Genomic DNA, 21,976 nt, shown 5'->3' on the forward strand with positions numbered 1-21,976 from the left:
AGAAGGTGTGGAGTCCCTTAAGGTCATTTGAAGGAGATGACGGTGTAGCTTCCTGCCTTCATGAGATGTACATGCTAGTGGGACAAATGTGAGATTCCTTAGAATTCTGTCCATTTAGAGTAAACCTTGAGGGGTCAAGAGAGGGAAACCCAGCACCAGTGTGTGCACTACAACTTTTTTCTTTTTTATGAGGAAGATCGGCCCTGAGCTAACATCTGCCAATCCTCCTCTTTTTGCTGAGGAAGACTGGCCCTGGGCTAACATCATGCCCATCTTCCTCCACTTTACATGGGACGCCGCCACAGCATGGCTTGACAAGCTGTGCGTCGGTGCACACCCGGGATCCGAACCAGCGAACTCCGGGCTGCCGCAGGGAAGTGCACGCACCCAACCGCTTGCGCCACCGGGCCAGCCCCATTACAACTTTTCTTACACAATAAAATGTTTAGGATTTGTGTAAAGGCCCAATAAAGAAGCCTAAACTTCCTGCTGGATGTTTGACATTCAGATAATATGGTATGGTTTAAGATGTACCATGAAACAAAAATAACTACCACTTCACACCCATTAGGATGGCCACGATCAAAAAAACAAAAAATAACAAGTGTTGTTGGAGGTGTGGAGAAATTGGAACCCATACGCATTGCTGGTGGGAATGTAAAATGGTGCAGCCGCTATGGCAAACAGCATGGTGGTTCCTCAAAAAAGGAAACGTAGAATTACCATAAGATCCAGCAATTCCACTCCTAGATATATACGCAAAGGAATAGAAAGCATTGACTTGAACAGATGTTTGCACACTCATGTTCATAGCAGCCTTATTCACATTACAGTCATGTGCTACATAATGATGGTCAACGATGGAATGCATATATGACAGTGGTCGCATAAGATTAGTACCATATAACCTAGGTGTGTAGTAGTCTATACCATCCAGGCTTGTGTAAGTACACTCTACGACGTTCACACAATGACGAAATTGCCTAACAATGCACTTCTCAGAACATATTCCCGTCATTAAGTGATGCATGACTGTAGTAGAAAAGGTGGAAACAAACCAAATGTCCATTAACAGATAGATGGATAAAGAAACTGTGGTATATACATACGATGGAATATTATTTAGTTTTTAAAAGAAATGAAATTCTGACACATGCTACAATATGGTTGAACCATGACGACATTATGCTAAGTGAAATAAGCCAGACACAAAGGCAGAAATACTTGATGATTCCACTCATATGAGATCCCTAGAGTGGTCAAACCACAGAGACAGAAAGCAGAATGGTGGTTGCCAGAGGTTGGGGAGAGCAAGAGGGGGTGTTGTTATTTAATATGTATGGAGCTTTAGTTTGGGATGAAGGAAAAGTTCTGGAGATGGATGGTGGTGATGGCTGCAGAACAATATGAATGTATTTAATGCCACTGTACTGTACGATTTAAAATGGTTAAAATTTTAAATATTATGTTGTGTATATTTTGCCACAATAGAAAAAATAAATAATGTGGCACCCATCAACCTGGTTGCAGCCAGATCACGGCTGGATCTCTGCTGTTGGCCACATTCCACTCCTGCGCCAAGCACAGGGCTCGTGGCTTTACCCTGGAGGAAAGACTTCCTCCTCTGCCGATGGACAGGAGCCAGGGGCTCCTGGCTGGTCCAGGAAAATCAGAGCTGCTGGGCTCCTGCACTCTCCATTCTGTTCAGATGATACTGTAAAACCATCCCTACTTCTCCCCTGCTCCCTTGTAGAGACAGGGATCACAGATGCCGAGCCATGGTCCAAGAGGAAGAATTAACTTCGGTTGCCCAGAGAGAGATGCCTGATCCTGAGTAGTATTGGGAGGGAGAACATGTGGCAGTGGCAGTGGACTCCACTTCTTGTTTACAACCTCCACAACGCCTCCTGTAGTCAAAACTTATAGTGGGTGAGGGAGCCCAAAGGTAGCCTAGTTGTAGATGTTTTAAGCTGGTCCAGAAGTTACTTGAGAGCAGGGAGATTCAAAATGTATACAAGTAACTATGATGCAAAGTGCAAAGGGTTATGGTAGAGGAAGCATAGTGCTCTGTGGGATCACATAGGAACCCAACCTAGACTCTGCTGAGATCAGATCACCACTTCACCACTTTAGAAAAATCATTCTGGCTGCAGAAACTTGGAGGCAGACAGGTCAGTTAGAATCAGATACCATTAATCCAGAAGAGCCCTATGGAAGGTCTAGTACTGGGGAAATTAGACAGAACTGGACAGATATGGGAGATACATAGGAAGCAGAATGAACCAGGCTTTGTTACTAATTAGATGTTGTGTGTGGGGGAGTGTCTAGGAGAGGGAAGCATTGAGGATGAAGACACAGTTTCTGGCTGAGCAATGGGGTTCAAGCCTAGGTTTGTTCAAATCAAATCAAGCTTGTAGGGGAAGTTGACTAGCTCAACTTAGGTTGTGTTGATTTTGATAGTGGTGTCTGTAGAACATCCAAGAGAAAGACACCCATTAAGTAGATGAGTATGGAAAATGATGGTTGAGTTCCATGTCTTAGCACCATGTAGATGGTATTTAAAGTCCTGAGTGAGAGCTGGAGAGAGCAGAGAGGAGCTAGGAGAGAACACTGAAAATGCTCTCATTTATAGGAGAGGCTAGATTTGGGGAAGAGAAAACAAAGGAGACTGTAGGAAGAAAATAAAGGGGATACATGTTATGGAGACCAAAGGATGGGAGGATTCTTTAAGTGCAATGGCAAAGTCAATGGGGCCAAGCATACTAGAGTGGCCAATGACATAAGGATACAGAAGTAAGTCATAATCAGATTTGGGAACAAAATAGTTGGTGGTGAATTTAGCAAGAATGAGTTCTGTGACACGGTGCAGGTTAAAGCCTGAGAGCAGCAATTTGAGGAGCAAGAGGAAATAAGGAAGGTTAGTTAAAGAGTGTGGAAAAATCCTTCTAGAATCTCGGCTATGAAATTCATAGAAGAAAGAGATAGTTTCAGAGTTGGATGGTGGCATTAGATTAAGGGACATGTGTTTGTTTCTAAACATGTGGTGGGTTTGTGAATGTTTAAGCACTAGCAGGAAGGATTCAGAGGAAGACGATGAAGATTCAAGAGGTAACCGGTAGTTGTTACCTTTATGTCTATAAATTCCTCTTCTCAATCCCCTCCTCCTCCTCATTACTTTTATTATTATCATTACATGGTAAATAGCCAGGAAATGTAATTAACAGAGAATAAACATTTTGTTGAATGAATAGTCAAAGCAGAACCAAAAGTTACCAACTGATCTTTTTGGTACTGACTACAAACCTAGTAATTCCCATTAAAAAAAAAAAAAAAAAAACTCAGGTATTGACTGAACCATCTCCATCACTTGCACTGTGTCTGCTTCTTTGCTCACACTTGTCCTGTTTCAGGATGAAAAGGCCATATGTTTTCATATTTCATTTAAAAATAATTGGTATTCCATGCCATTTAAGCTTTTACATTTTTAAGTATATAGGTTACTTTAGGATCCCAAATATATTTTATGAAGTTAAATTTAATTCAATACTGCAAACATATTCTAGACAATCTTTGAAGACAGCTGACGCTGCTTCACCAACCCACTGCCTTAGACGGTGTGGTAGTCAGTTTCCAAGATGGCCCCAGCGTTCCTCACCTCGTGGTAATCACATTCTTGTATTGTCCCCTCCCGTAATGGATAGGGCTGACCTGGGTATGGGTAACCAACAGGACATTGGTGATGAGCAACTGAGGCCTCCAGCCAACGGCCAGGTTAACCTGCCAACTACGTGAGGAGCCACCTGGGAAGCAGAGCCTCCAGCGGCCCCGGCTGACATTGGCCTGCGGCCTCATGAGAGAATCTAAGCCAGAACCGCTTGGCTAAGCTGCTTCCAAATTGGAACCCACAGAAACTGTGAGGTGATATGTATTGCTGTTTTAAGCTACTACATGTTGAGGTCATCTGTTACACAGAAACTGATAACTAATACAGACAGCATGCAGACCCTTCATCAATGCCTGAGGTTGTGGTGTCTTCAGTTATTTTTATAGATCTATTTGTTCCTGGATTATATTATTGCTACTTAAAGATATTCTGTGATCCTGTTTAGATACAGAGGCATTTACTTTACATGTTTTGAATACTTGATAAGTGACTTAAAAATACTGCATTTCCTGAGATGAGAGGGGCATTGCTGATTCTCAGTTAAGGCTGGAAAGAGCAATTTTTAGTATAACACACCTTGTCAGATACTGTGAATGTGTTTTCTTTAATTATGTAGGCAAAACACTTAAAAACCTGAAGGCAGGCCAGTGTTTTAAATAATTTTACTCCTTAACATGTGTGAATGTTCTTTAAATATACATAGGTTTTTTTCCTATTATTCCAAAATATGGTGGGAATGATTTTTTCAAAATTTTACTCCTGATTCTTCATTTATTCAATAGCACTTCCTTAGTTCCTACTGGATATGCAACTGTTTTTTCTGTTAGCTCCTTCCCAGTATGCATTTCTTATTGTATATTTAGCTCTGTGTATGCCTGGGTTGTGTCTATCACTAGCTCTATATGCCTCTTCTAAAATCTGGTGTCAAAATGAGATTTGTCTTAGCAATGTATTTAAGTTGCAGTTAAATTTGTTTTTATTAACGAATTTCAAAAATCCTTGACCTGAAGCAACCAGGCTGGAAGGCAGCATCATGCAGTGGAACAAGTCTGGACTTGGGGGCAAATAGGCCGATTGCAATCCCAGTCAATGCTCAACAAACTTCAGTCGTGTCTGTGGTTGTTCCTGAACTAATGAACGGGGGTGGGTACCTCTGACAACTAAAGTAATAACATCAAAACTAATGAATGAGGCCAGATGCACGCACGAGTTACTTACTGAGAAAACCCACCTAGAACAGAAAGCACCACTGCAATATAGCTGAATGGATGAAAGGACAAACTCCCAGTGAAGTGGCATCAGGAATGGGTGGGCACGGAGAACGGTGAGGGATGAGAACACCCTCACTCTGCTGCAGCCGGGAGACAGGGAGCGTGGAGGGAGCGCCCACTCCAGACTGAGAGAGGGCCCACACAGCTCCTCTCTAGAGCTCAGCTCCTCTTTAGAAGAGGCCCCACACTGTTCTCCTTCCTGACCACAATCCCAAGCTGATAACACGTTAGTTTTCCAGGAACCATGATTTCAGAAAAGGCCTCCTGGGCAGCAGATATGACTATCTTGGTTCAGAAAAGCAATAACTTGCACTATAAATGAATTAAGTCCCCTATGACCTTGGTCACTGGTTGGCCATATCCCAGAAACCCATCATTCCTGATGGACAGCAGAACATCCTGCTGCCCTGGAAAGTGTTGGCTGTCCTGAGGCCCTGCCCCTGCAAAGGGGAGTTGGTCCTTGTGCCGAGAGCCTATGGACCCTTCCTCCAAGCTTAGTGCAAAGCTGACCCTTGGGTCCCAGGGACAACGTGAGATCTGACCGTGAAGTTCCCAGAATAAGGACTCCACTGTCCACCTCTTGCCCTTCCGTGACTGCTGGTCAGCCATGAAAAGCAAGGGAATGAGGGACAACTCCACAGAGTAAAGAGGATCCTATTTTCCCATCTTAAGGAGAAGGCCTCAAGCGGTGGTAGAAGGGTGGGTGGAGTGGTGATTACTCTGCATTCACAGTTACAAAGGACACATGACGTTGTAAGACGAGGGCTCACGGTTACAAGCGTTCCCAATCTGGCCAACGGGCTCCCTGGGCTGGCCGAGGATCAAGAACAGGGCAGGTACCTGACGTTGGTGTGCCGCTTGACGTACAGGTTGTGAAAGTTGTTGGTGTTTTCCATCTGGCCGGCTTTGGGGCCCTGCAGCCTCTGGATGATCTCGGCTTTCATCTCCATGGCTATGTGAGCTGGCAGCAGGGACAGCAGAAGCCGCTCCTGAAACCAGGTGTGGAAGAAAGACCAAGAGATTTCACATAACTAAGGTCACGTCCAAGTAATATTTGAAATCATCACTCATTTGTAGTGGGGTCAATTTGAGGACTCTTTCCAACAAGTTAAAATAAAGATTCTAGAAATACATACAGAAAAAAAAAATCAAATTTTGTAAGGTCAGAGTGTGTTACTATATTACCGATTATTTATTAAGTTCTAAGCATGTGTTCTTCAGTGAGGAGGAAAAAGGAAGGCAAAGTTATTTCCCAAAGGATATTATTTACCTATTTTGATTGTAAAGTAGTGAAGCAGGAACCATATTAAAATGTCAGAAACCAGTGGCCAGTCTAAGATAGAAAACACTCATTTTCGCCTGCTTGTTCATTTGAGAGATAAAGGACAAGCTTTATTGCACTTTAGAAAGTCAACCAATATTCCACATTTCCTAAATAAGAGAGTCAAATATTTTCAAATATTGTGTTTCCTCTACGATGACCATTCAGTCCCCGTTGGTGATTCTAAACTATTATAAAGATGGAGTCAGAAATATGAGGTTCTGTAAAAGGTCATCTGTAAGAAACCACAGTTGGAACAGAAAGAAATGATAATGTGAGCTTTTCTTGTATTTTTGTTCTCTAAATCCAGTAAATCCAGTAAACAATAGCATGCAATATTATACTTATTTTAATATGTATTTATTTCAGTCAGAGTGGCACTTTTGCATTCTCTTCAAGGAAAATATGCAATATATTTTTGAGGAAAAGTATCATAGAAGGACAATCTTTGAAAGTTTATATTCATCCTAGAGTATTTTAAATGTTAATCTATTGTAGAAAACACCATATTTTCCAGGTATTGCGGATTTAGCAACTGATATTCAGTGTTGATAAACAAACATTTGTTGAATGAAACATTTTCTCTGTCTTCCACATTTTCTGTTTTTTTTTTCTTAAAAAATTCTTTTTTTCGTGGACAAAGTGGTGAGGGAGCAGGGGAGGAGGGAAAGCTGGGCTTTCCTCCCAGGTTCTCAGGGCCAGGTGTCCATCTCCTGGGCTCAGTTTGGTGGCTGTTGGGAACTTCCACGGAGGGAGCAAAAGGTAGGCCAGAGGAGCATCTGGATAAAGATGGGAAAACCCTCTCCACAGTCTACCCCCAGCCCGCTGCAGGGAAAGACAGGTGCAGTCAATAGGAGATCGAGTGTGTGCCTATGGGGGGACCTCAGTGCATGGTAGGGAGTCTTTCTCCATGAGCTGGTATAAGTGAGTGTTGATCATTTGTTCATTCATTCATTTGTTTATTCACCCATTCAGAAAACATCCATCATTGCCCATTACATGCCAGGCCCCTTGGAAACCACTATTGGTAAATGCCAAGAAGAATGAGACAACATCCTGATACTGTGTTGTTCATAATCCAGCAGGGAGCCCACCCAAGGTGCACTTGCTGTCGGATGAGGCTAGAAGGACAGGGCGGTGTTTGCAGAAAGCCACATGACTGGGATATGAGAACATAGAAGGGCAACTAACAGTTCAGTAGCACCTGCTATGTGCCACTTGCTCCCAGGAGCCTATCCATATGAACCAATTGAATCAAAACAGCGCTACCTCATTAGCATTATCACCAACTTCCTTGCAATAGAGGCAAAAGAGGAACTTACAGAGAGGGCGGGGAGCTAACACTTGTCATAAAAGCTGGTACTGACACACCAAAGGGAATTTTATTGGTACATAAGAAAACACTTTTTATTTAATAATTATCTTTTCACTTTTTGTTAAATTTCCTTTGCTGTTTCAATTTAAGAAATAAAATGGAGAAATCAAAAGTTTTTAATAAGTTACATGTCCATATATATATGGGGAAACATAAATTAATATTTATTGTACAAAATAATGAGGATAATGTCTTCTGTGGTCTAAAATATAACAGAAATGAAACGCACAGTGACATTAACACAAAAGATGAAATGGCAGTAAATGGAGTTAAAAATGTTCTGAGGTCCTAGGTTCTGTGGGAAGTGGCAAAACATAGCAATTTATCTTAGACTGCAATGAATCAAGAAAGGATGCAATTTCCACATTAGCAACAAAAAGAGTGAAAGAACATATGACTAACAGTGAAAATGGGAAAGAAATCTTCAATCAATCCAAAATAAGGAAATAAAGAGTGAAAAAAACTTAAATCAGGTGGGACAAATAGAAAACAAATCATAACACGGCAGTTGTTAGCCCAAGGTATCAGAAACGACACTAAATGTAAATGAACTAAATACTCCAATTAATTGACTAATATTATCAGGTTGGATTTAAAAAAAAGATAAAACATAACTCTATACTACTCACAATAAACACTTCTCAATACAAGATTACAGAAATATGGGAAATAAGAAAATATACCAAAAAAAGAGATAAATTGTGAAAATCTTGATGAGAAGAAAGCTCGTAGAGCTATATCAATATCAGAAAAATAGACTGTAGATATTTTAGTCTTCGAGGAAAGAATGGACAAGTCCACATATTTTTTAAAATTGTTTTTGGAGGGGGAAAACATCACAAGGTTTTATTGTGGAGACTGGTGATATGTCCTGTAATGTGGTTCCTTCCACTCACAGAGACTGGTGGTGTGAAGGGCAGTGAAGGCAGGCTTGTTCATTGCTTTATTTATCAGTTCCTGAGGAGCATCTAGAAAGTAGCATTTGCTCTGTAGTTATTTGGTGAATGAATGAATGAATGACCTGCTGAGCATCTTACCCAGGGCACATTAAAGAAAAATCGAATTTAAAGCTTCTGTTCATTGTTGGTCCTGCTTACAGTGGAGACCTGGGCAGACAAAGCTTATGTTTTAAAATCATATTAATGACCCTCTTGGTCATAAATACAAGGCCTGGGAAAAATCTGGATCAGCGATGTTCACACAAAGAGAAAATCAACTACTCTGCAAAATAAGGTAGTGATTGCTTTGTTTTTTTCTGTCTGGTAGACAATCACCAGATGGGGCCAGGGAATGAAGGGAACGTGAGAAAGACTCATGCAGGGTGAGGAAAGACCCCAGCTTCCTATCAGCAGGCTGCACCCAAGCAGAAAGACAACATTCAATGTCCCTGTGTTGGGAAATGGCTGATGAACATTGGCAACCACTTGAAGTTACATTTTGATTTGATTCCTATTCTGAGCTCTAATTCCTGTCTATTATTCTCCAAATTTCATTAATAATCTAACAACACAGCAGCATCATCTTAGCTTAATGGTGAGGAGGCGAGTTCAAATTCTGGACTTAACCAAAATGTTGAAAAAGCAGGAAACTTGTCCGACTGTGTGAGACACCTCAGAGCCCTGCCAGGGGCCAGGATAAGCAACAACAGGAGGACGGACAATATTGAGTTCAATAATGGAATAAGAAATCAAGTAATATATATTTTTTGTGTGTGTGTGTGAGGAAGATCAGCCCTGAGCTAACATTCATGCTAATCCTCCTCTTTTTGGTGAGGAAGACTGGCTCTGAGCTAACATCTATTGCCAATCCTCCTCCTTTTTTTTTTCCCCCAAAGCCCCAGTAGATAGTTGTATGTCATAGCTGCACATCCTTCTAGTTGCCGTATGTGGGACGTGGACTCAGCATGGCCGGAGAAGCGGTGCGCCGGTGCAAGCCAGGGGTCCGAACCCGGGCCGCCAGTAGCGGAGCACACGCACTTAACCGCTAAGCCACGGGGCCGGCCCCTCAAGTAATATTTTTACCTATTAAAGAAACATGTGGCCTCAGAAAAATGGAGCCACCTGGAACTTGGGTACCAAGAAACAACTAATGACATGAACATAGATGTTCATATTTTAAAACTTAAAAAAATATCTGTCCTTATTATACACAAATTGACAGTTTGGTAATTTTGGTTGATGGCCTGGTATCTATATAAGCCTGTTCTCTCTCTAATCTCAGAACTCACCTGAAAAGACAATGGGATTTATGTTTTAAATATAAATGGCACTTTACTACCTTTTGCAATCTTGATATAAAGAGCTACTCCATCATCTACTCGTCTTTTGCTGTCCACCCCCCAAATACAGACTTTTGCCACTTGTCTTCAAATCTTCCATGTTTTGGCCTCTGTGACCAACCAGATGGTTAGACATTTGTGAAGTCTGAAAGTCACAAAACAGACACCATATCCAAGGAAGTACTTAGCAGATAGACTTTGTCCCTTAAAGTTCAGGCTAATGCTAAGGCTGCATTCACTTAATTCTATTTCTGTAGGTACTGAATGCACCATATGTACTGAGTAACACTGTATGGAATGGTCACTGTCTCTTCTTTCTGTCTATCGATCAATGTATTGGATGATTGAGTGTGAGGCCAAAATATTATAAAGGAGTCATAATGGTCAAAATCTATTTAAACAAATAGAGGAAATCTAGTAAAGAAAGTGTGAAATTGTCGTCAACAAAAATCAGGAGACCTGTCTGTTCACACTCTCAGATGTGAATAGAGCAGCCCCAGACAGGAGCAAAGGGAGGCATGTTGCTCCAAGATGCCATTGAATCTCAGTCACAATCAAAGCAAATAGACATTGAATATAAATTTGTTGACTTCTGAAACAGTGTTACGGTATGTTAGCATGTAGAATAAAACAGATTACGAATCTAGGCTACCTATTTAGAAACCCAGTGGAATCTGTGTGTCTACAGAGATGTGTGATGACTGGATTAATCAGATTAACACCAATTTTGTACTTTTTTTCATGGGATGAGTCAAGGGCTAAGAAGAAATAAAATGTACCAGGTCACAACGCTCAGTTTATGTACTTCTGCATTATTATTTTATGATGATAACCTGTGTATGTGTGTGGATTTAGTGCAGTCTTTTGCTGAATTTAAAAGCAGCAGTAGACTTTTCTGATGTTTACATTAGTTTCTAGTCATGCTTCTTGTTGCCGGTGCTGTCAGCATCCTACCCATATTCCCTCTGCTACCTGGGAGGCAGCTTGTTCCTTTCTAACTCTACAGTTTCCTGCGTCTCAACCAATGAGGAAGCAATTGATGGATAAATACCCCAACTTCTGCACCCACTCGCCTCAGTGGGTGGATCTGAGCATGCTCCACACTTCCCTCAGAGGGTCCCCAGCAGGACTGAGCCCCCGTTGCCACCAGCAGCCGCTCTCAATAACTGACCTCCCTCCCCAGTCCATTCTCTCCCTCTGCTACTTGGAACCACATCTCAACTAAATGACTCTACCCAGAGCCATGTCTTAGAGCATGCTTGGGGTAACCTAACTGAGACATTTCTAAGCATCTTCTCTTCTCCTCCTGTAGTCCATAGTAATAATATGCTAAACCCCAAAGCACACAGAGCCAGCCTTTCCTGAAAGACACAGATTCCATGAACAAAAAAGAAGAATCAAGTATAGTAATTCTCTTCCTTGGTTGTAGCCTCATTTAATGACCAAATGCAAATTATGATCTTTATTTTAGACCCAAATGTAGACGGATGACTGGCTTTTTATAAGCAGTTTGAAAAATACAGGAAACAAACTTCATATGTTGTATAAACCAAAATTTTCTTTTTTTTAAGTATTAAAGAATCTGTGTGAATTTAGACTAGATTAAAGATTTTGGTAACAGCCAAACAGCCAAATAAAAGAACCCAAAGCTTCCCCACTATCACACAATTCTGGTACCACCAGTGGACCGCAAGACCTCTGATTAGAGCCCGGGTATGGGATCTGTGCTTCAAGGTCTGTCCATGTCCTCCTGGTGATCAGGGCACTGGGCAATGAGGTGGGTCTCAAACAAAAGCCTGTACTCAAATGTGGTGAATCAAGACCCTTTTAAATTTGTCTTTCTTCCCTTATAAAATGCTACGCTCTAAAAGAAAAGTTCAATATTATGGCACACATGGTAAATTTCAACTCAATTATTTCAACTCAATTCATAATCTGATAAAGTTAGTATTTCCAATAATATTCCAGCTTTTTCCTAATGTAGTGGTGTGCCCTGCCAAATCATCTGAAAGCAACACACAAACTAAAGTGCTTAACATCCTGGATATAACCTGGCTACATTATTTCCAAGTACACTGGAGAAATTCCTTAAAAGGACTTCTGAAAAATCAAGTTGTCATTAAACTGATCGATGCATACCATTACTACTTGTTTCTCTTGCTAGAAAAGATGGTCTAACTACAGAGAATTTGGCTAATTCTGGTATATTCAAAGGTTATCCGATGAGTAACGTGGCCTTGGTTTAAAGGTTCCATTTCAACACATCAATTGAGTAAATCTCTAATTATTATTTATCAGCAATAAATTTTTCCTAAACCTTGTTCTTTTACATTGTGCCTCATAGAAGAGCTACAGAGTTAGTAAATTTCAATGTACTATTGATCAAAGTTCAGGACACTCTAACTCGGAAGTGTTTCGAATATAACGAAACTAAGAAGATATTATAACTTTATATTTTTATGCTATGTTTGAGATTATTTTGGTTGATACAAAAATCCAATTTAAGCAAAGAAGACTTGTACTTAAATTTTGAGCTAAGATATAGTAATATATATTATAGCCTGTCCCTTCAATGAACCATGCATGCGATACATATTTAAATTTGCTTTACTTTTCAAAAGGGAGTATGACAGTGACATGGTCCTTTCATAAGAATTAAAAAAATTTTCCCCTTCAAAATTCTTTTGGTGAGGAAGACTGGCCCTGAGCTAACATCCGTGGCCATCTTCCTTTATTTATTTATTTATTTTTTTATGTATGGGATGCCTGCCACAGCATGACTTTATAAGCGGCACGTAGGTCCACACCAGGGATCCGAACCCATGAACCCCAGGCCACCAAAGTGGAGCTAGCGAACTTAACCACTATGCCACCAGGCCAGCCCCACCTTCAAAATTCTTATTTCTATTTAGTTCTTATTTTAAACACAATTCAATTACATTGGGATGCCAAACCAATGTAATGAACAGAAGGGATATTGTTATAAATTTTCCTCCTCCCAACAAAATGCAGCTATCAAAATGGACAGACACTAGATCCCTAAGCAGCCACTGAGTTACATGTGGTATTGAGGAGAGAGATGACGCCATTCAATACTGTCCTGCAGTATGAAAGGACTAGGTGTCCATTTGGAATCAAACGCTAAAAACACTGCACTTGGAAAATACCTGCCGGGGTCATGAAGAGAAGATGTCAACACCTTCCCCCAGCTCCCATCTTCTCTAGCAGCCAGCTTCACATCTGCAGGTCTCAAAGAATAAGCATCCTCCATCAGCTCCAACCCTCCATCACCAGCACATACCAAAATTAAGTTCTAGTAACAACTATTGTTGCAGTTGCTGTTATAAAATTGAGCTTGTTTCTCTTAGGTCCCTCCTTGGAAATCTTGCTTCACATCAGTCAGTTGGAACACACTGAATACTCTTATTATTTGAAAGGTCTTGCTTTATCTTTCTCTGACTTTTACAGAAAAGCAGTCATCATATTTATGTATGATAGAGAGTAGCAGCACTTTGTAGTAGAAACAGCACTCAAATAGGAGAAGGTGTGGGTTCCTGCTCTTTCTCTGCCTCTACCTAGAAGACCTCAGTCAAATCATTCCATCCTTTGGGTCTCCGTTTGGTTGTTTCAAAAATATGTCTATTGGACTAGCTGAGTAAAATTCTCCATGTCCATGTAAGTTCCTAGCATTTTATGGAACCACAAGAGACCCTTTCTAGAATTTACCTCACACTGTTTTTGAGTCAAACAATTAGTGACACAGAGGAAAGAACTCAAGTGCTTAAATCCCAACATGGTAGAAAAGACTGTAAGAAGGACGGCAGGAAAGGAAAGACCACTTGAGAGGAGACTGAGTTTGTGCTGGTTCTTGAAGAGTGACTTCAATGAGTAGGAGGAGGATGAAGAAGGGCCAAGAGTTCTGGTGGGCCTATGTTAACAGCCAGTGTTTGTGTGCAAAGGGAAAGATGGCTTGTGTATTCCACCGTTTAGGAAAACTGGAACGCTTTGTGCAAATTAAAATCAATATGCATTTCAACAAATCACTGTTCCCTTTTATAAAACAGTAAATCCTTTCATTGCATACATATATTGCTGTCTCATTTTACAAACCCTGGTCACACTCAATTTCATTTAAATTTAAATATTTTTGATTAAAAAAAGGCAAAATAGATACAGGCGTGGCTTACAGGGGGTATAGTGGGTGGTATTCACTAGGAAGTCAAGACCAAACGGAACTTGTGTCTTCCAACCTCACAGCCACTGACAGCTCTCTCCACTCACTCTGATTTGTAAGCTTACTGAGATGACTGAGAGGATTTTAGAGAGCACATCATTAATAGAAGATGGAAAGAATGAAATTATCACTCACATGTGATTGCCCTTCAGTTAAGAGAAGTTAGAGAACAAAGGGCTAATCAAGTCAAATTATAAATTATGTCTATAGTCATGGATGACAGCAAATTGATACTTCTAAACTTGAACTGTTTACCATCAATGTCAATTCAATTCTCTAAAATAGAGCCTCTGGTGGAAAAAAAAGACACTCATAAGGTAGAAAATATTCAGTCCCTGGGTGGCAGAATATGGAGGTCCTAAGAGAAGAGGCACAGCTTTGTTCTCTCGACCAGGTGGCAGGGCACGTGCTGCACACACACCCAGAGCAAGATAGTGGGAAGAGTCCCTGAGTAACATGGGCATCTCTCAGGCAGGTGCACCCACAAGGTCTGAGCACAACATACCTCAACACCAGTGTTGCTGAATCACCCAAAGAGAATCCCACCATACAAACAGATGTTGATAATACCATTAACAGAAGGAGATGATAAAAAGAAATAAAAAGAAGTAGCATGTTGGAATCAATTTGATGAAAGGTTGCTTGGAGCAAAACTAAATATTTTAACATTTAAATGCAATTCCCCAATGAAACTATATGCTATAGACGACTAGATACACAATGCAGTTATATACACACACAACACTTGCAGCAGCCTGAATTGTTGTTATGAAATGTGTGTTGGCCTTTTCTTTCCTTTCTTCATTGACCACAGGCTTGGCCATGTGACTTCTTCTGACCAGAAGAAGTCTCGTCACATCTGACAAGATGTGAACAGCATGGTGTGTGCCCCTTCTGAGCAGAAGCTTTGAGAGCCAGTGTGGGGCTCACCATGCTTTTGTTTCCATCCACTTTGGGGAACAGCGACATCCCAGGTAGAGGCTACTCTGATCCTGGGTCCCGTGCATGGTGCAAAGTGGCAGTCCACTCATGTTGGACAAATACAAGCAAGAAAGCATTATTATTGCTAGCCACTTCGATTTGGGGGCGATTTTTGCCATGGCATACCCTAGCTATTTGGACAGACGCTATACTGTATGTACCAGGGCATGTACACCAACCCATGTGCTGGGTCCTGGTGTGCACAGGATTTTCACAGCTGTTTTGACTTGGTGAGATTTCGCTCACTCACTCACATAGGCATCTTCCCCCATGAGTGCGAGCTGAGGCTCCAGTCCCAAAGGTCGGAAAGCGCCTCTGTGAGGAACTGATTCTTCCTCACAGAACAGAGGAGGGTGAGGCTCAGCAAGGTTACTGGGCCCACGAGGAGCAAGTGGGGCAGGGTCTTCGTGACTCCAAAGCCCACACCGTTAAGCCTACATGGTCTGCACTGCAGGCCAGGGAAGAAGGGGCTAGGGGATGGCCCTGGACTCCTTTAAGGGTGTAGGAACCACCCAGTGTAGGAATTACCCCACCCAGCGTGGGGCACTTCTGTACTAACTGGCACTTCTTCCATGATAAAAAACAGGGATAACTTCTCTAAAAGATTATCTCTAACCAAAGGCTGAAGTCATGAGGATTTACCCATTCTGCTTGGTGGCAGTGTCATCATACATACAAATTGTTGTCTATATTCTCCAATTAAAATGTTTATTCTCCTTGGATACAAAAGCAATGGGCTTTCCTCAGCCAGCCGAGTGTTCCCATACTTGAGAATGTTGGCAGTGCACTGTTACACTGTGATAATCACAACATCACCCAGGAAAAGTACAGAGAAAAGAGCACTGGAGTCTGTCTTTGCAGACCTAGCTAGGCAGATCTAGCTGCCTCCTTGATAGTGGGGAGGCTGTGGGTTCACTTAACCCCTCAGCAGCTTGGGATTCAAGTCTGCAGTGGGCTGCTCTGTCTAAGCCTGGAGGCTTAGATTTAGGAAACCGTAATGAGTGTAAGAGAAGTGTGAAGGGGTGAGGGTCGGTGCCAGAAAGGTGTGTAGCTTTGGAGGGGAGACTGGGCCCTTCAATGTTGCTATTAAATTTTGCCTCCAAAAAGGTCTATAAGTTCACATTTGGGGCGTTCAGAATTGCTGATCAAAGAACAACGGACCTCTCTTGTACGTGCACACCAATTATTCCTATTCTTCGCAGGAAATTACAGAATAGCTCTATTAGAATGCAGAGGCTGTGCTCTTAATTCAAGATATTTTTTTCCATTCAACAAATATTTACTGACTACCTTCCATGCACCAGTCCCAGTTCTAAGCGATTCGTGTTACCTTGCTTAATTCTCCCCCAAACCCAATGAGGCAGGTGTTATTACTTTCCCCATTTTTACAGAGAGGAAACTGAAGACCAAACAAGTCGCGTGACCTGCTAAATATCGCTCATCAGGGAGGTGGTGGAGTCGAGATTTGAACCCACGGAGGTAGTTAGTAGTTAGTGCTCTTAACCAGTCTGCTAAACTGCGTCCAGAAAAAAGAGACAATACATAAACAGGTACAAGAACAGATAACAGCTTCTGCTAGTGACAGGGAGGGAAACTGTTCCATATGGTAGTGTCTCTTGGCATGATTGATTCCCTTTTTTTTTTTTCAGTGAGAAAAATGTCCCTTTTTTTCTAACTCCGCTGAACTTGGAGAGTTGAACCTCAAAGCAAAATTGCTCTTGGAGTGAGTATTATAGGTCTCCTACACAGTCAACAGCCCTCAGCCTCTTCCCACCCATCCAATCCACACCCATGCCAGCAGCACTCCCCAGGCAACACTGGGGCACAAAGCAAATCACAGCCAACATCGGAAGGCTTTCTTTGAAGAGGAGATTTCTGGACGACACTGCTTGACGTTTCTCTCATGAACTCACGACTGAATCCTAAAGTGAGTCTTTACATCTTCCGCTGTGAATGCAAAGTTGAATAGCAGGCTTGGGGAGGTGATCCAAGGACTATTGTGCTGAGATAGGTGTTCACATTTCTACTTATTTGCCCTGAAAAATTAAGTGCCCCAATGCCAACCTCCAGAGAAAAGCATCCAAAGACACAACCCAGCAGACAACACCCTTTAAATATTGTGCCTGCCCTCAAACACTAATTGTTCCCTTGGGCACTGATGTGGTTGATACCGAGAGACGTACCCATCATTTCTGCGTAACATCAACTTTTCAAGGAGAGGATAATAAAAGAGAAAAGAAAGTTGGCAGAACTGCACTAATTCCCATTCTGCTAATCAAGCAATGTCCTAAGCTTCTTCAGATAAAATTAAAGATGCAAGCAGCAAAATGTACAGCAAAATCATCAGGGCAAAAAGATGAGGGGCTGTCACATTCCTAGAATTTTATTGAAAGTAATTCAAATGAAATGACTGTGGTTCAAACTCAAGAATATAGGTGCCCTTCAGCTGCAGCTCGCTCGACTGTTAACTTGCTACACACTTGATGGTACTGATACTGTAGGCACTCAATCATTCCTAAGCTTTGTCTTTGTCTTTAGGAAATGCATTCTGAGTCATCAGACCATAGCTTTTCTTTCAGGGAATCTCCCACCTAAGTTTCACTAATAGTTCTGTCTTTGGAGAGAATCACAACAAATATTAGCTAAAAACTGTGATTCTTGTTCAGAGTCTCATATGCACTGCTACCTGACAAAGAAAAATAAGTCATGGCTTGCAGCTTCTATAATTAAAAAAATCTTATAATAGATTTTCTTGTAAGTTGCATGCAATGATAACTCAAGGTTTTTAAATCATACAGGGAATGGAGCAGGAAACCTGGCCTTGGTGTGTTTTCTAACTCATTTATTTATTCGTAAGACTCATCTATTAAGATATTTATTCTTACGACTCATCAAAATTTCAAGTCCAGAGGAAGCAAACTGACAGCCCGTGGCCTGGACCTCACCAGCCAGGTGAGCTCTGATTGACTTGCAGAGAGTACACATCTGTGTTTGTGTGTGTGCAGGTTTAAAGAATTCAAAGCCCTTTAGGCAGGTCATGCACTACACAGCTTGCCATAGTCCTCACCATGCCCTATTGTGTTGTAATTTCACTGTAGGCATTTACCTTGTCTGCCTATCCTCTAAATCATGACTTCTCACCCTCAGCACTATTGGCATCTGGGGCTGGATAGTTCTTTGCTGTGGGGGCTGTCCTGTGCACTGTAGGATGTTTAGCAGCAAGAACCCCATAGACTAGACTAGATTTGGACTAGACTAGATGTTAGTAGCTCCTACCCACTAGATGCCAGTGGAACCCCCATCCCCAGCTGTGACAAAGCAAACCACCTCCAGGCAGTGCTAATGCTCCCTAGGGGTCAAAATCTCCTCTAGTTGAGAATCACTGCTCCAAATGTGAGACTCCTCCTTTGGATCTCTGTGTAGAGTACTTTTCCCCTATAATCACCCCCTTTCCTTTACTTCCATTCCTTTCCGCCCTGGACTCCATGGTCCACCACTCGCTCAGTTTTTTGTCCCCATCCTTCCAGAATGGGAGAGCACACCTCTCCATAGCATCACTCAGAAGTATACTATGACTTCTGCTCACATGCCGTGGGCCAGAGGTCGTCAGAGGCTCTACTCAGCTCTAAGGGATGCTGGGACATGTCTTTATCCAGGGTGGCATGTGCCCAGCTAAAAAGATCCTCTTACTATAGAAGAAAGAGAGAACGGATATTAGGAGAAAAAATAGTGGTCTCTGTCACATGCAGAGAACGCAAATGCAGCATTTCCAAAACGAAAACTATCACCTTCCCTCCCAGAGCTGCCCCTCCTGTTGTAACCTTAGTTCAGTTAAAGGTTAACCATCTGCCTAGCTGCCCAAGCAGACACCTGCTCTCATCCTTGATTACTCTTTCCCTCTTACCGTCCCAGGTCCAGTGAAGCAGCTCCATACTACAGAACTTGCCCCTTTCCCTGACCTACTGCCTCTATCCAGTTCTTGGCCACCTCTGTCACTCATCTGATGAGTGGACCACCTCCTAACTGGGCTGCCTCCCTTCCAACCTCCCCTCTCATTCACCCTTTCTCTTCTGCAGCAGAAGTCTTTCTAAAATGTGAAACAGCCAAATCAGGTCAGCCCCAGCTCTAAATGTTTCTACTGACAATCCAAGCCCTCCAGTATGTACAAGATACGCTATACCCCCATGAACCCCACTTCCTTTACTTCCTCCTCCTTCTCTTGAGGCTGTGGTCCAGTTCTTCTGAATCCTGAGCATCATCAGCCCAACACTGTGCTCACCTCCTCCCTGGAGAGCATGTGGCCCCAGGACCCAGACCACTGGCTCCATCACGCCATTCCCACCCGCACCTACCTTCCTTCCCTAAGGTTATCCCTGCCAATTCTTCAGGAAAGCTTCTGGTCACATACCACCTCCTCCATCACCTCCTCCCCGAGAGCTGTCCTGCAGATACTCCCCACCTCAACAGGGTTAGGTGCTGTGGGCTGCTTTAGCATCCAATGTTAACCCCTGAACTCCACTGAAATCACCTGTTTACTTTACCGCCCAAGGTTGTAGGTGTCGGTGCAGCCAGACTGTGCCTTCTTCAAAATTATATTCCCAGTACAGAACACAGAGCCCAACACATAGTAGACACTCAATAAATATTTGGCAGACGGATACAGGAAGGAATGCGCGAATGTGTGGATAAGGCCTCATTACACTTGGAGTAAGATTTCCACTGGGCAGCTCATTAAGTAGTCTGAGTTTTCAATGATGGAAGTCAGGAGAACATGCTGGCCTCAGCTCTGTCACTCATAAGTGGATAGTGGGTAAATTATGTAACTGCCTTGGCCCTCAGTGTTCTCCTTGTAGCCTGAGAGGTGTTTGAGTGTATTTCCACTGTTTCTTCCACTTCTAGGTTTCTTCCACCCTGTAAGGTGTCAGGAGGAAACAGGAAGACATCCTAGAGTGTGGCAGCAGAAAAGGAAGACATTTTGAATAATTTTTTTTGGTAATTTTTAAAAACCTGTGATTTTTTTCCATTAGAAGAAATAATGGGAGGATGTAGCTAATAAATGTAGATAAAGATACATAGATAGATATCTTTTGATTTTGTCACAATATGCAGTAGTTGGCATGCATGCATAGATTTCTAGGGCAACTGTGCAGAACGAAGAGCATTTAAATTCTTTCATATATTTTTCTGAAAGCTGCCCTGAGATCCGATCTTTCTAGAGCTGGTGGAGCTGCACTCTCTTCTTTGTTATTCTCAGGTACGAGTCCAAGTGCTCACGTAAACTACGTCGGCGAGGGCTCCTCCTGTCGCTGACTCCGGCAACGCAGCATAATGGAAGGCGCACAGCCCAGAATGCAGCATGGAGCAGCAGAAGAGGGAAAGAAGAACTTATGAGCCGCAGCCCTGCCATAGTGAAAAGAGGGCACGTTTTCTGCTGGAAACAAAAACCGACATCATAATGGAAATGAAAGTCCTGGCTAATGAGAAGATGCTATATTATATTAAAAAAATTATTGATTAATTTGAGTAACTACATCAGCATATATAAGCTTGGGAATTCTCAACTTTGTCATGCCAATAAAAATATTTGTCAAACAGTAAGTAGATTTTTAAGTATATTAAATTGATGTGTGAAAGGCTGATGTCTGATAAAATACTGAATCCTAGGCAGTGATTTATAAGTAAAAGAGCATGTTATTTTCACCAGCTCCGAGGCCCATTGCTGATTTGAGCCCAAGCCTGGTTTAGAGCAGGAATGTATTTCAGTTATCTATTGCTGCAAAACAAATCACCTCAAAACTGGTGGTTTAAAACAATGATGTGTTTTTTTTTCCTTTGTAATTCTGTGGATTGGCTGGTTTTGCTGTGGGCCAGTCACATGACTGCATTCAACTGCAGAGTTGGCTTGGCTGGAAGCCAACATGGACCCACTTACACGTCTGTTTGGCAGTAGTGCTGGCAGGCAGCTGGGGCCTTGGTTCTACTCCATGAGGCCACTCAACCTCCATTAGGCTGGACTGGCTTCCTAATGGTGATCTCGGGGCAGCAGTCCCAGAAAGCGAGAGGGGATCTTCAGGGCCTCATAAGGCGTGGACTCCAGACTTCACACAGCATCACTTCCTCATATTCTACTAGTCAAAATGAGAAACATGCCTGCCCAGATTCAAGGCATGGGGAAAAAACGGCCATCGGACACAGACTGGATGACAATGATCATGGTTCCAAAGGCGCGTGGATCCAAGGGTTAAATAATTTCTACAGTAAACCTGGAGGCTCAGGGCATCTTCATAAGGACCCCAGATGCTCTAAGTTTAAGTCAAGAAGCTCACCTATCTTGGATTCCAACTTGACTTTCTGTGAAGTCACTCCATGTCCAACTCTACACACAACTTATCTCTCTTCTCATCCTTGTCCAAACACTTGCTCCAGGCTGAACTTAAACCATGTAGGATAAGACACAGGAGGATTGGCTCTCAGTGAGGAAACAAGGTGAATGCTACTTCATTCTGTACAACTTGCTCACACTTTGGCTTCTACTTCAAATTAACTCTTGGCAAATAATTCTTAAAAGTGCCTCAACACAAACAAGATAGATAATGGAAATTAAGCAGCTGTCTAAAAATGCAATGAGTCACTTTCAATTTATTTTGAGATTGTTTTAGATGTAAATTCATATGAATTAGTTCAGAAAAAGCGTTTTATTTAAACTAATGTTGACTTTTTGTCAAGAAAATAAAAGTAAACAAAAATTGGATAGGATTGAGGAGATATCTTTTAATAAACAATTTTGAAAGGAAAGAGGAAAATTAATGAAATGGCATTTAGGCATGTTTCATGATTCACTCTTAAGTGATC

The 21,976-nt window shown here is 42.0% G+C and overlaps 1 protein-coding gene across 1 annotated transcript in view; it reads right to left on the reverse strand.

Annotated features, from left to right (window-relative positions):
• Window positions 1–21,976, reverse strand: part of ADCY2 (adenylate cyclase 2) — a 278,833-nt gene that overhangs the window by 118,861 nt on the left and 137,996 nt on the right. Inside the window, exon 3 of the mRNA XM_058563511.1 lies at window positions 5,776–5,924. Coding sequence (XP_058419494.1) covers window positions 5,776–5,924 — 149 coding nt within the window. The remainder of the gene's footprint in view (window positions 1–5,775; window positions 5,925–21,976) is intronic.

The sequence above is a fragment of the Diceros bicornis genome, chromosome 20 (genome assembly GCF_020826845.1).
Source record: "Diceros bicornis minor isolate mBicDic1 chromosome 20, mDicBic1.mat.cur, whole genome shotgun sequence".
Classification (NCBI taxonomy): Eukaryota; Metazoa; Chordata; class Mammalia; order Perissodactyla; family Rhinocerotidae; genus Diceros; species Diceros bicornis.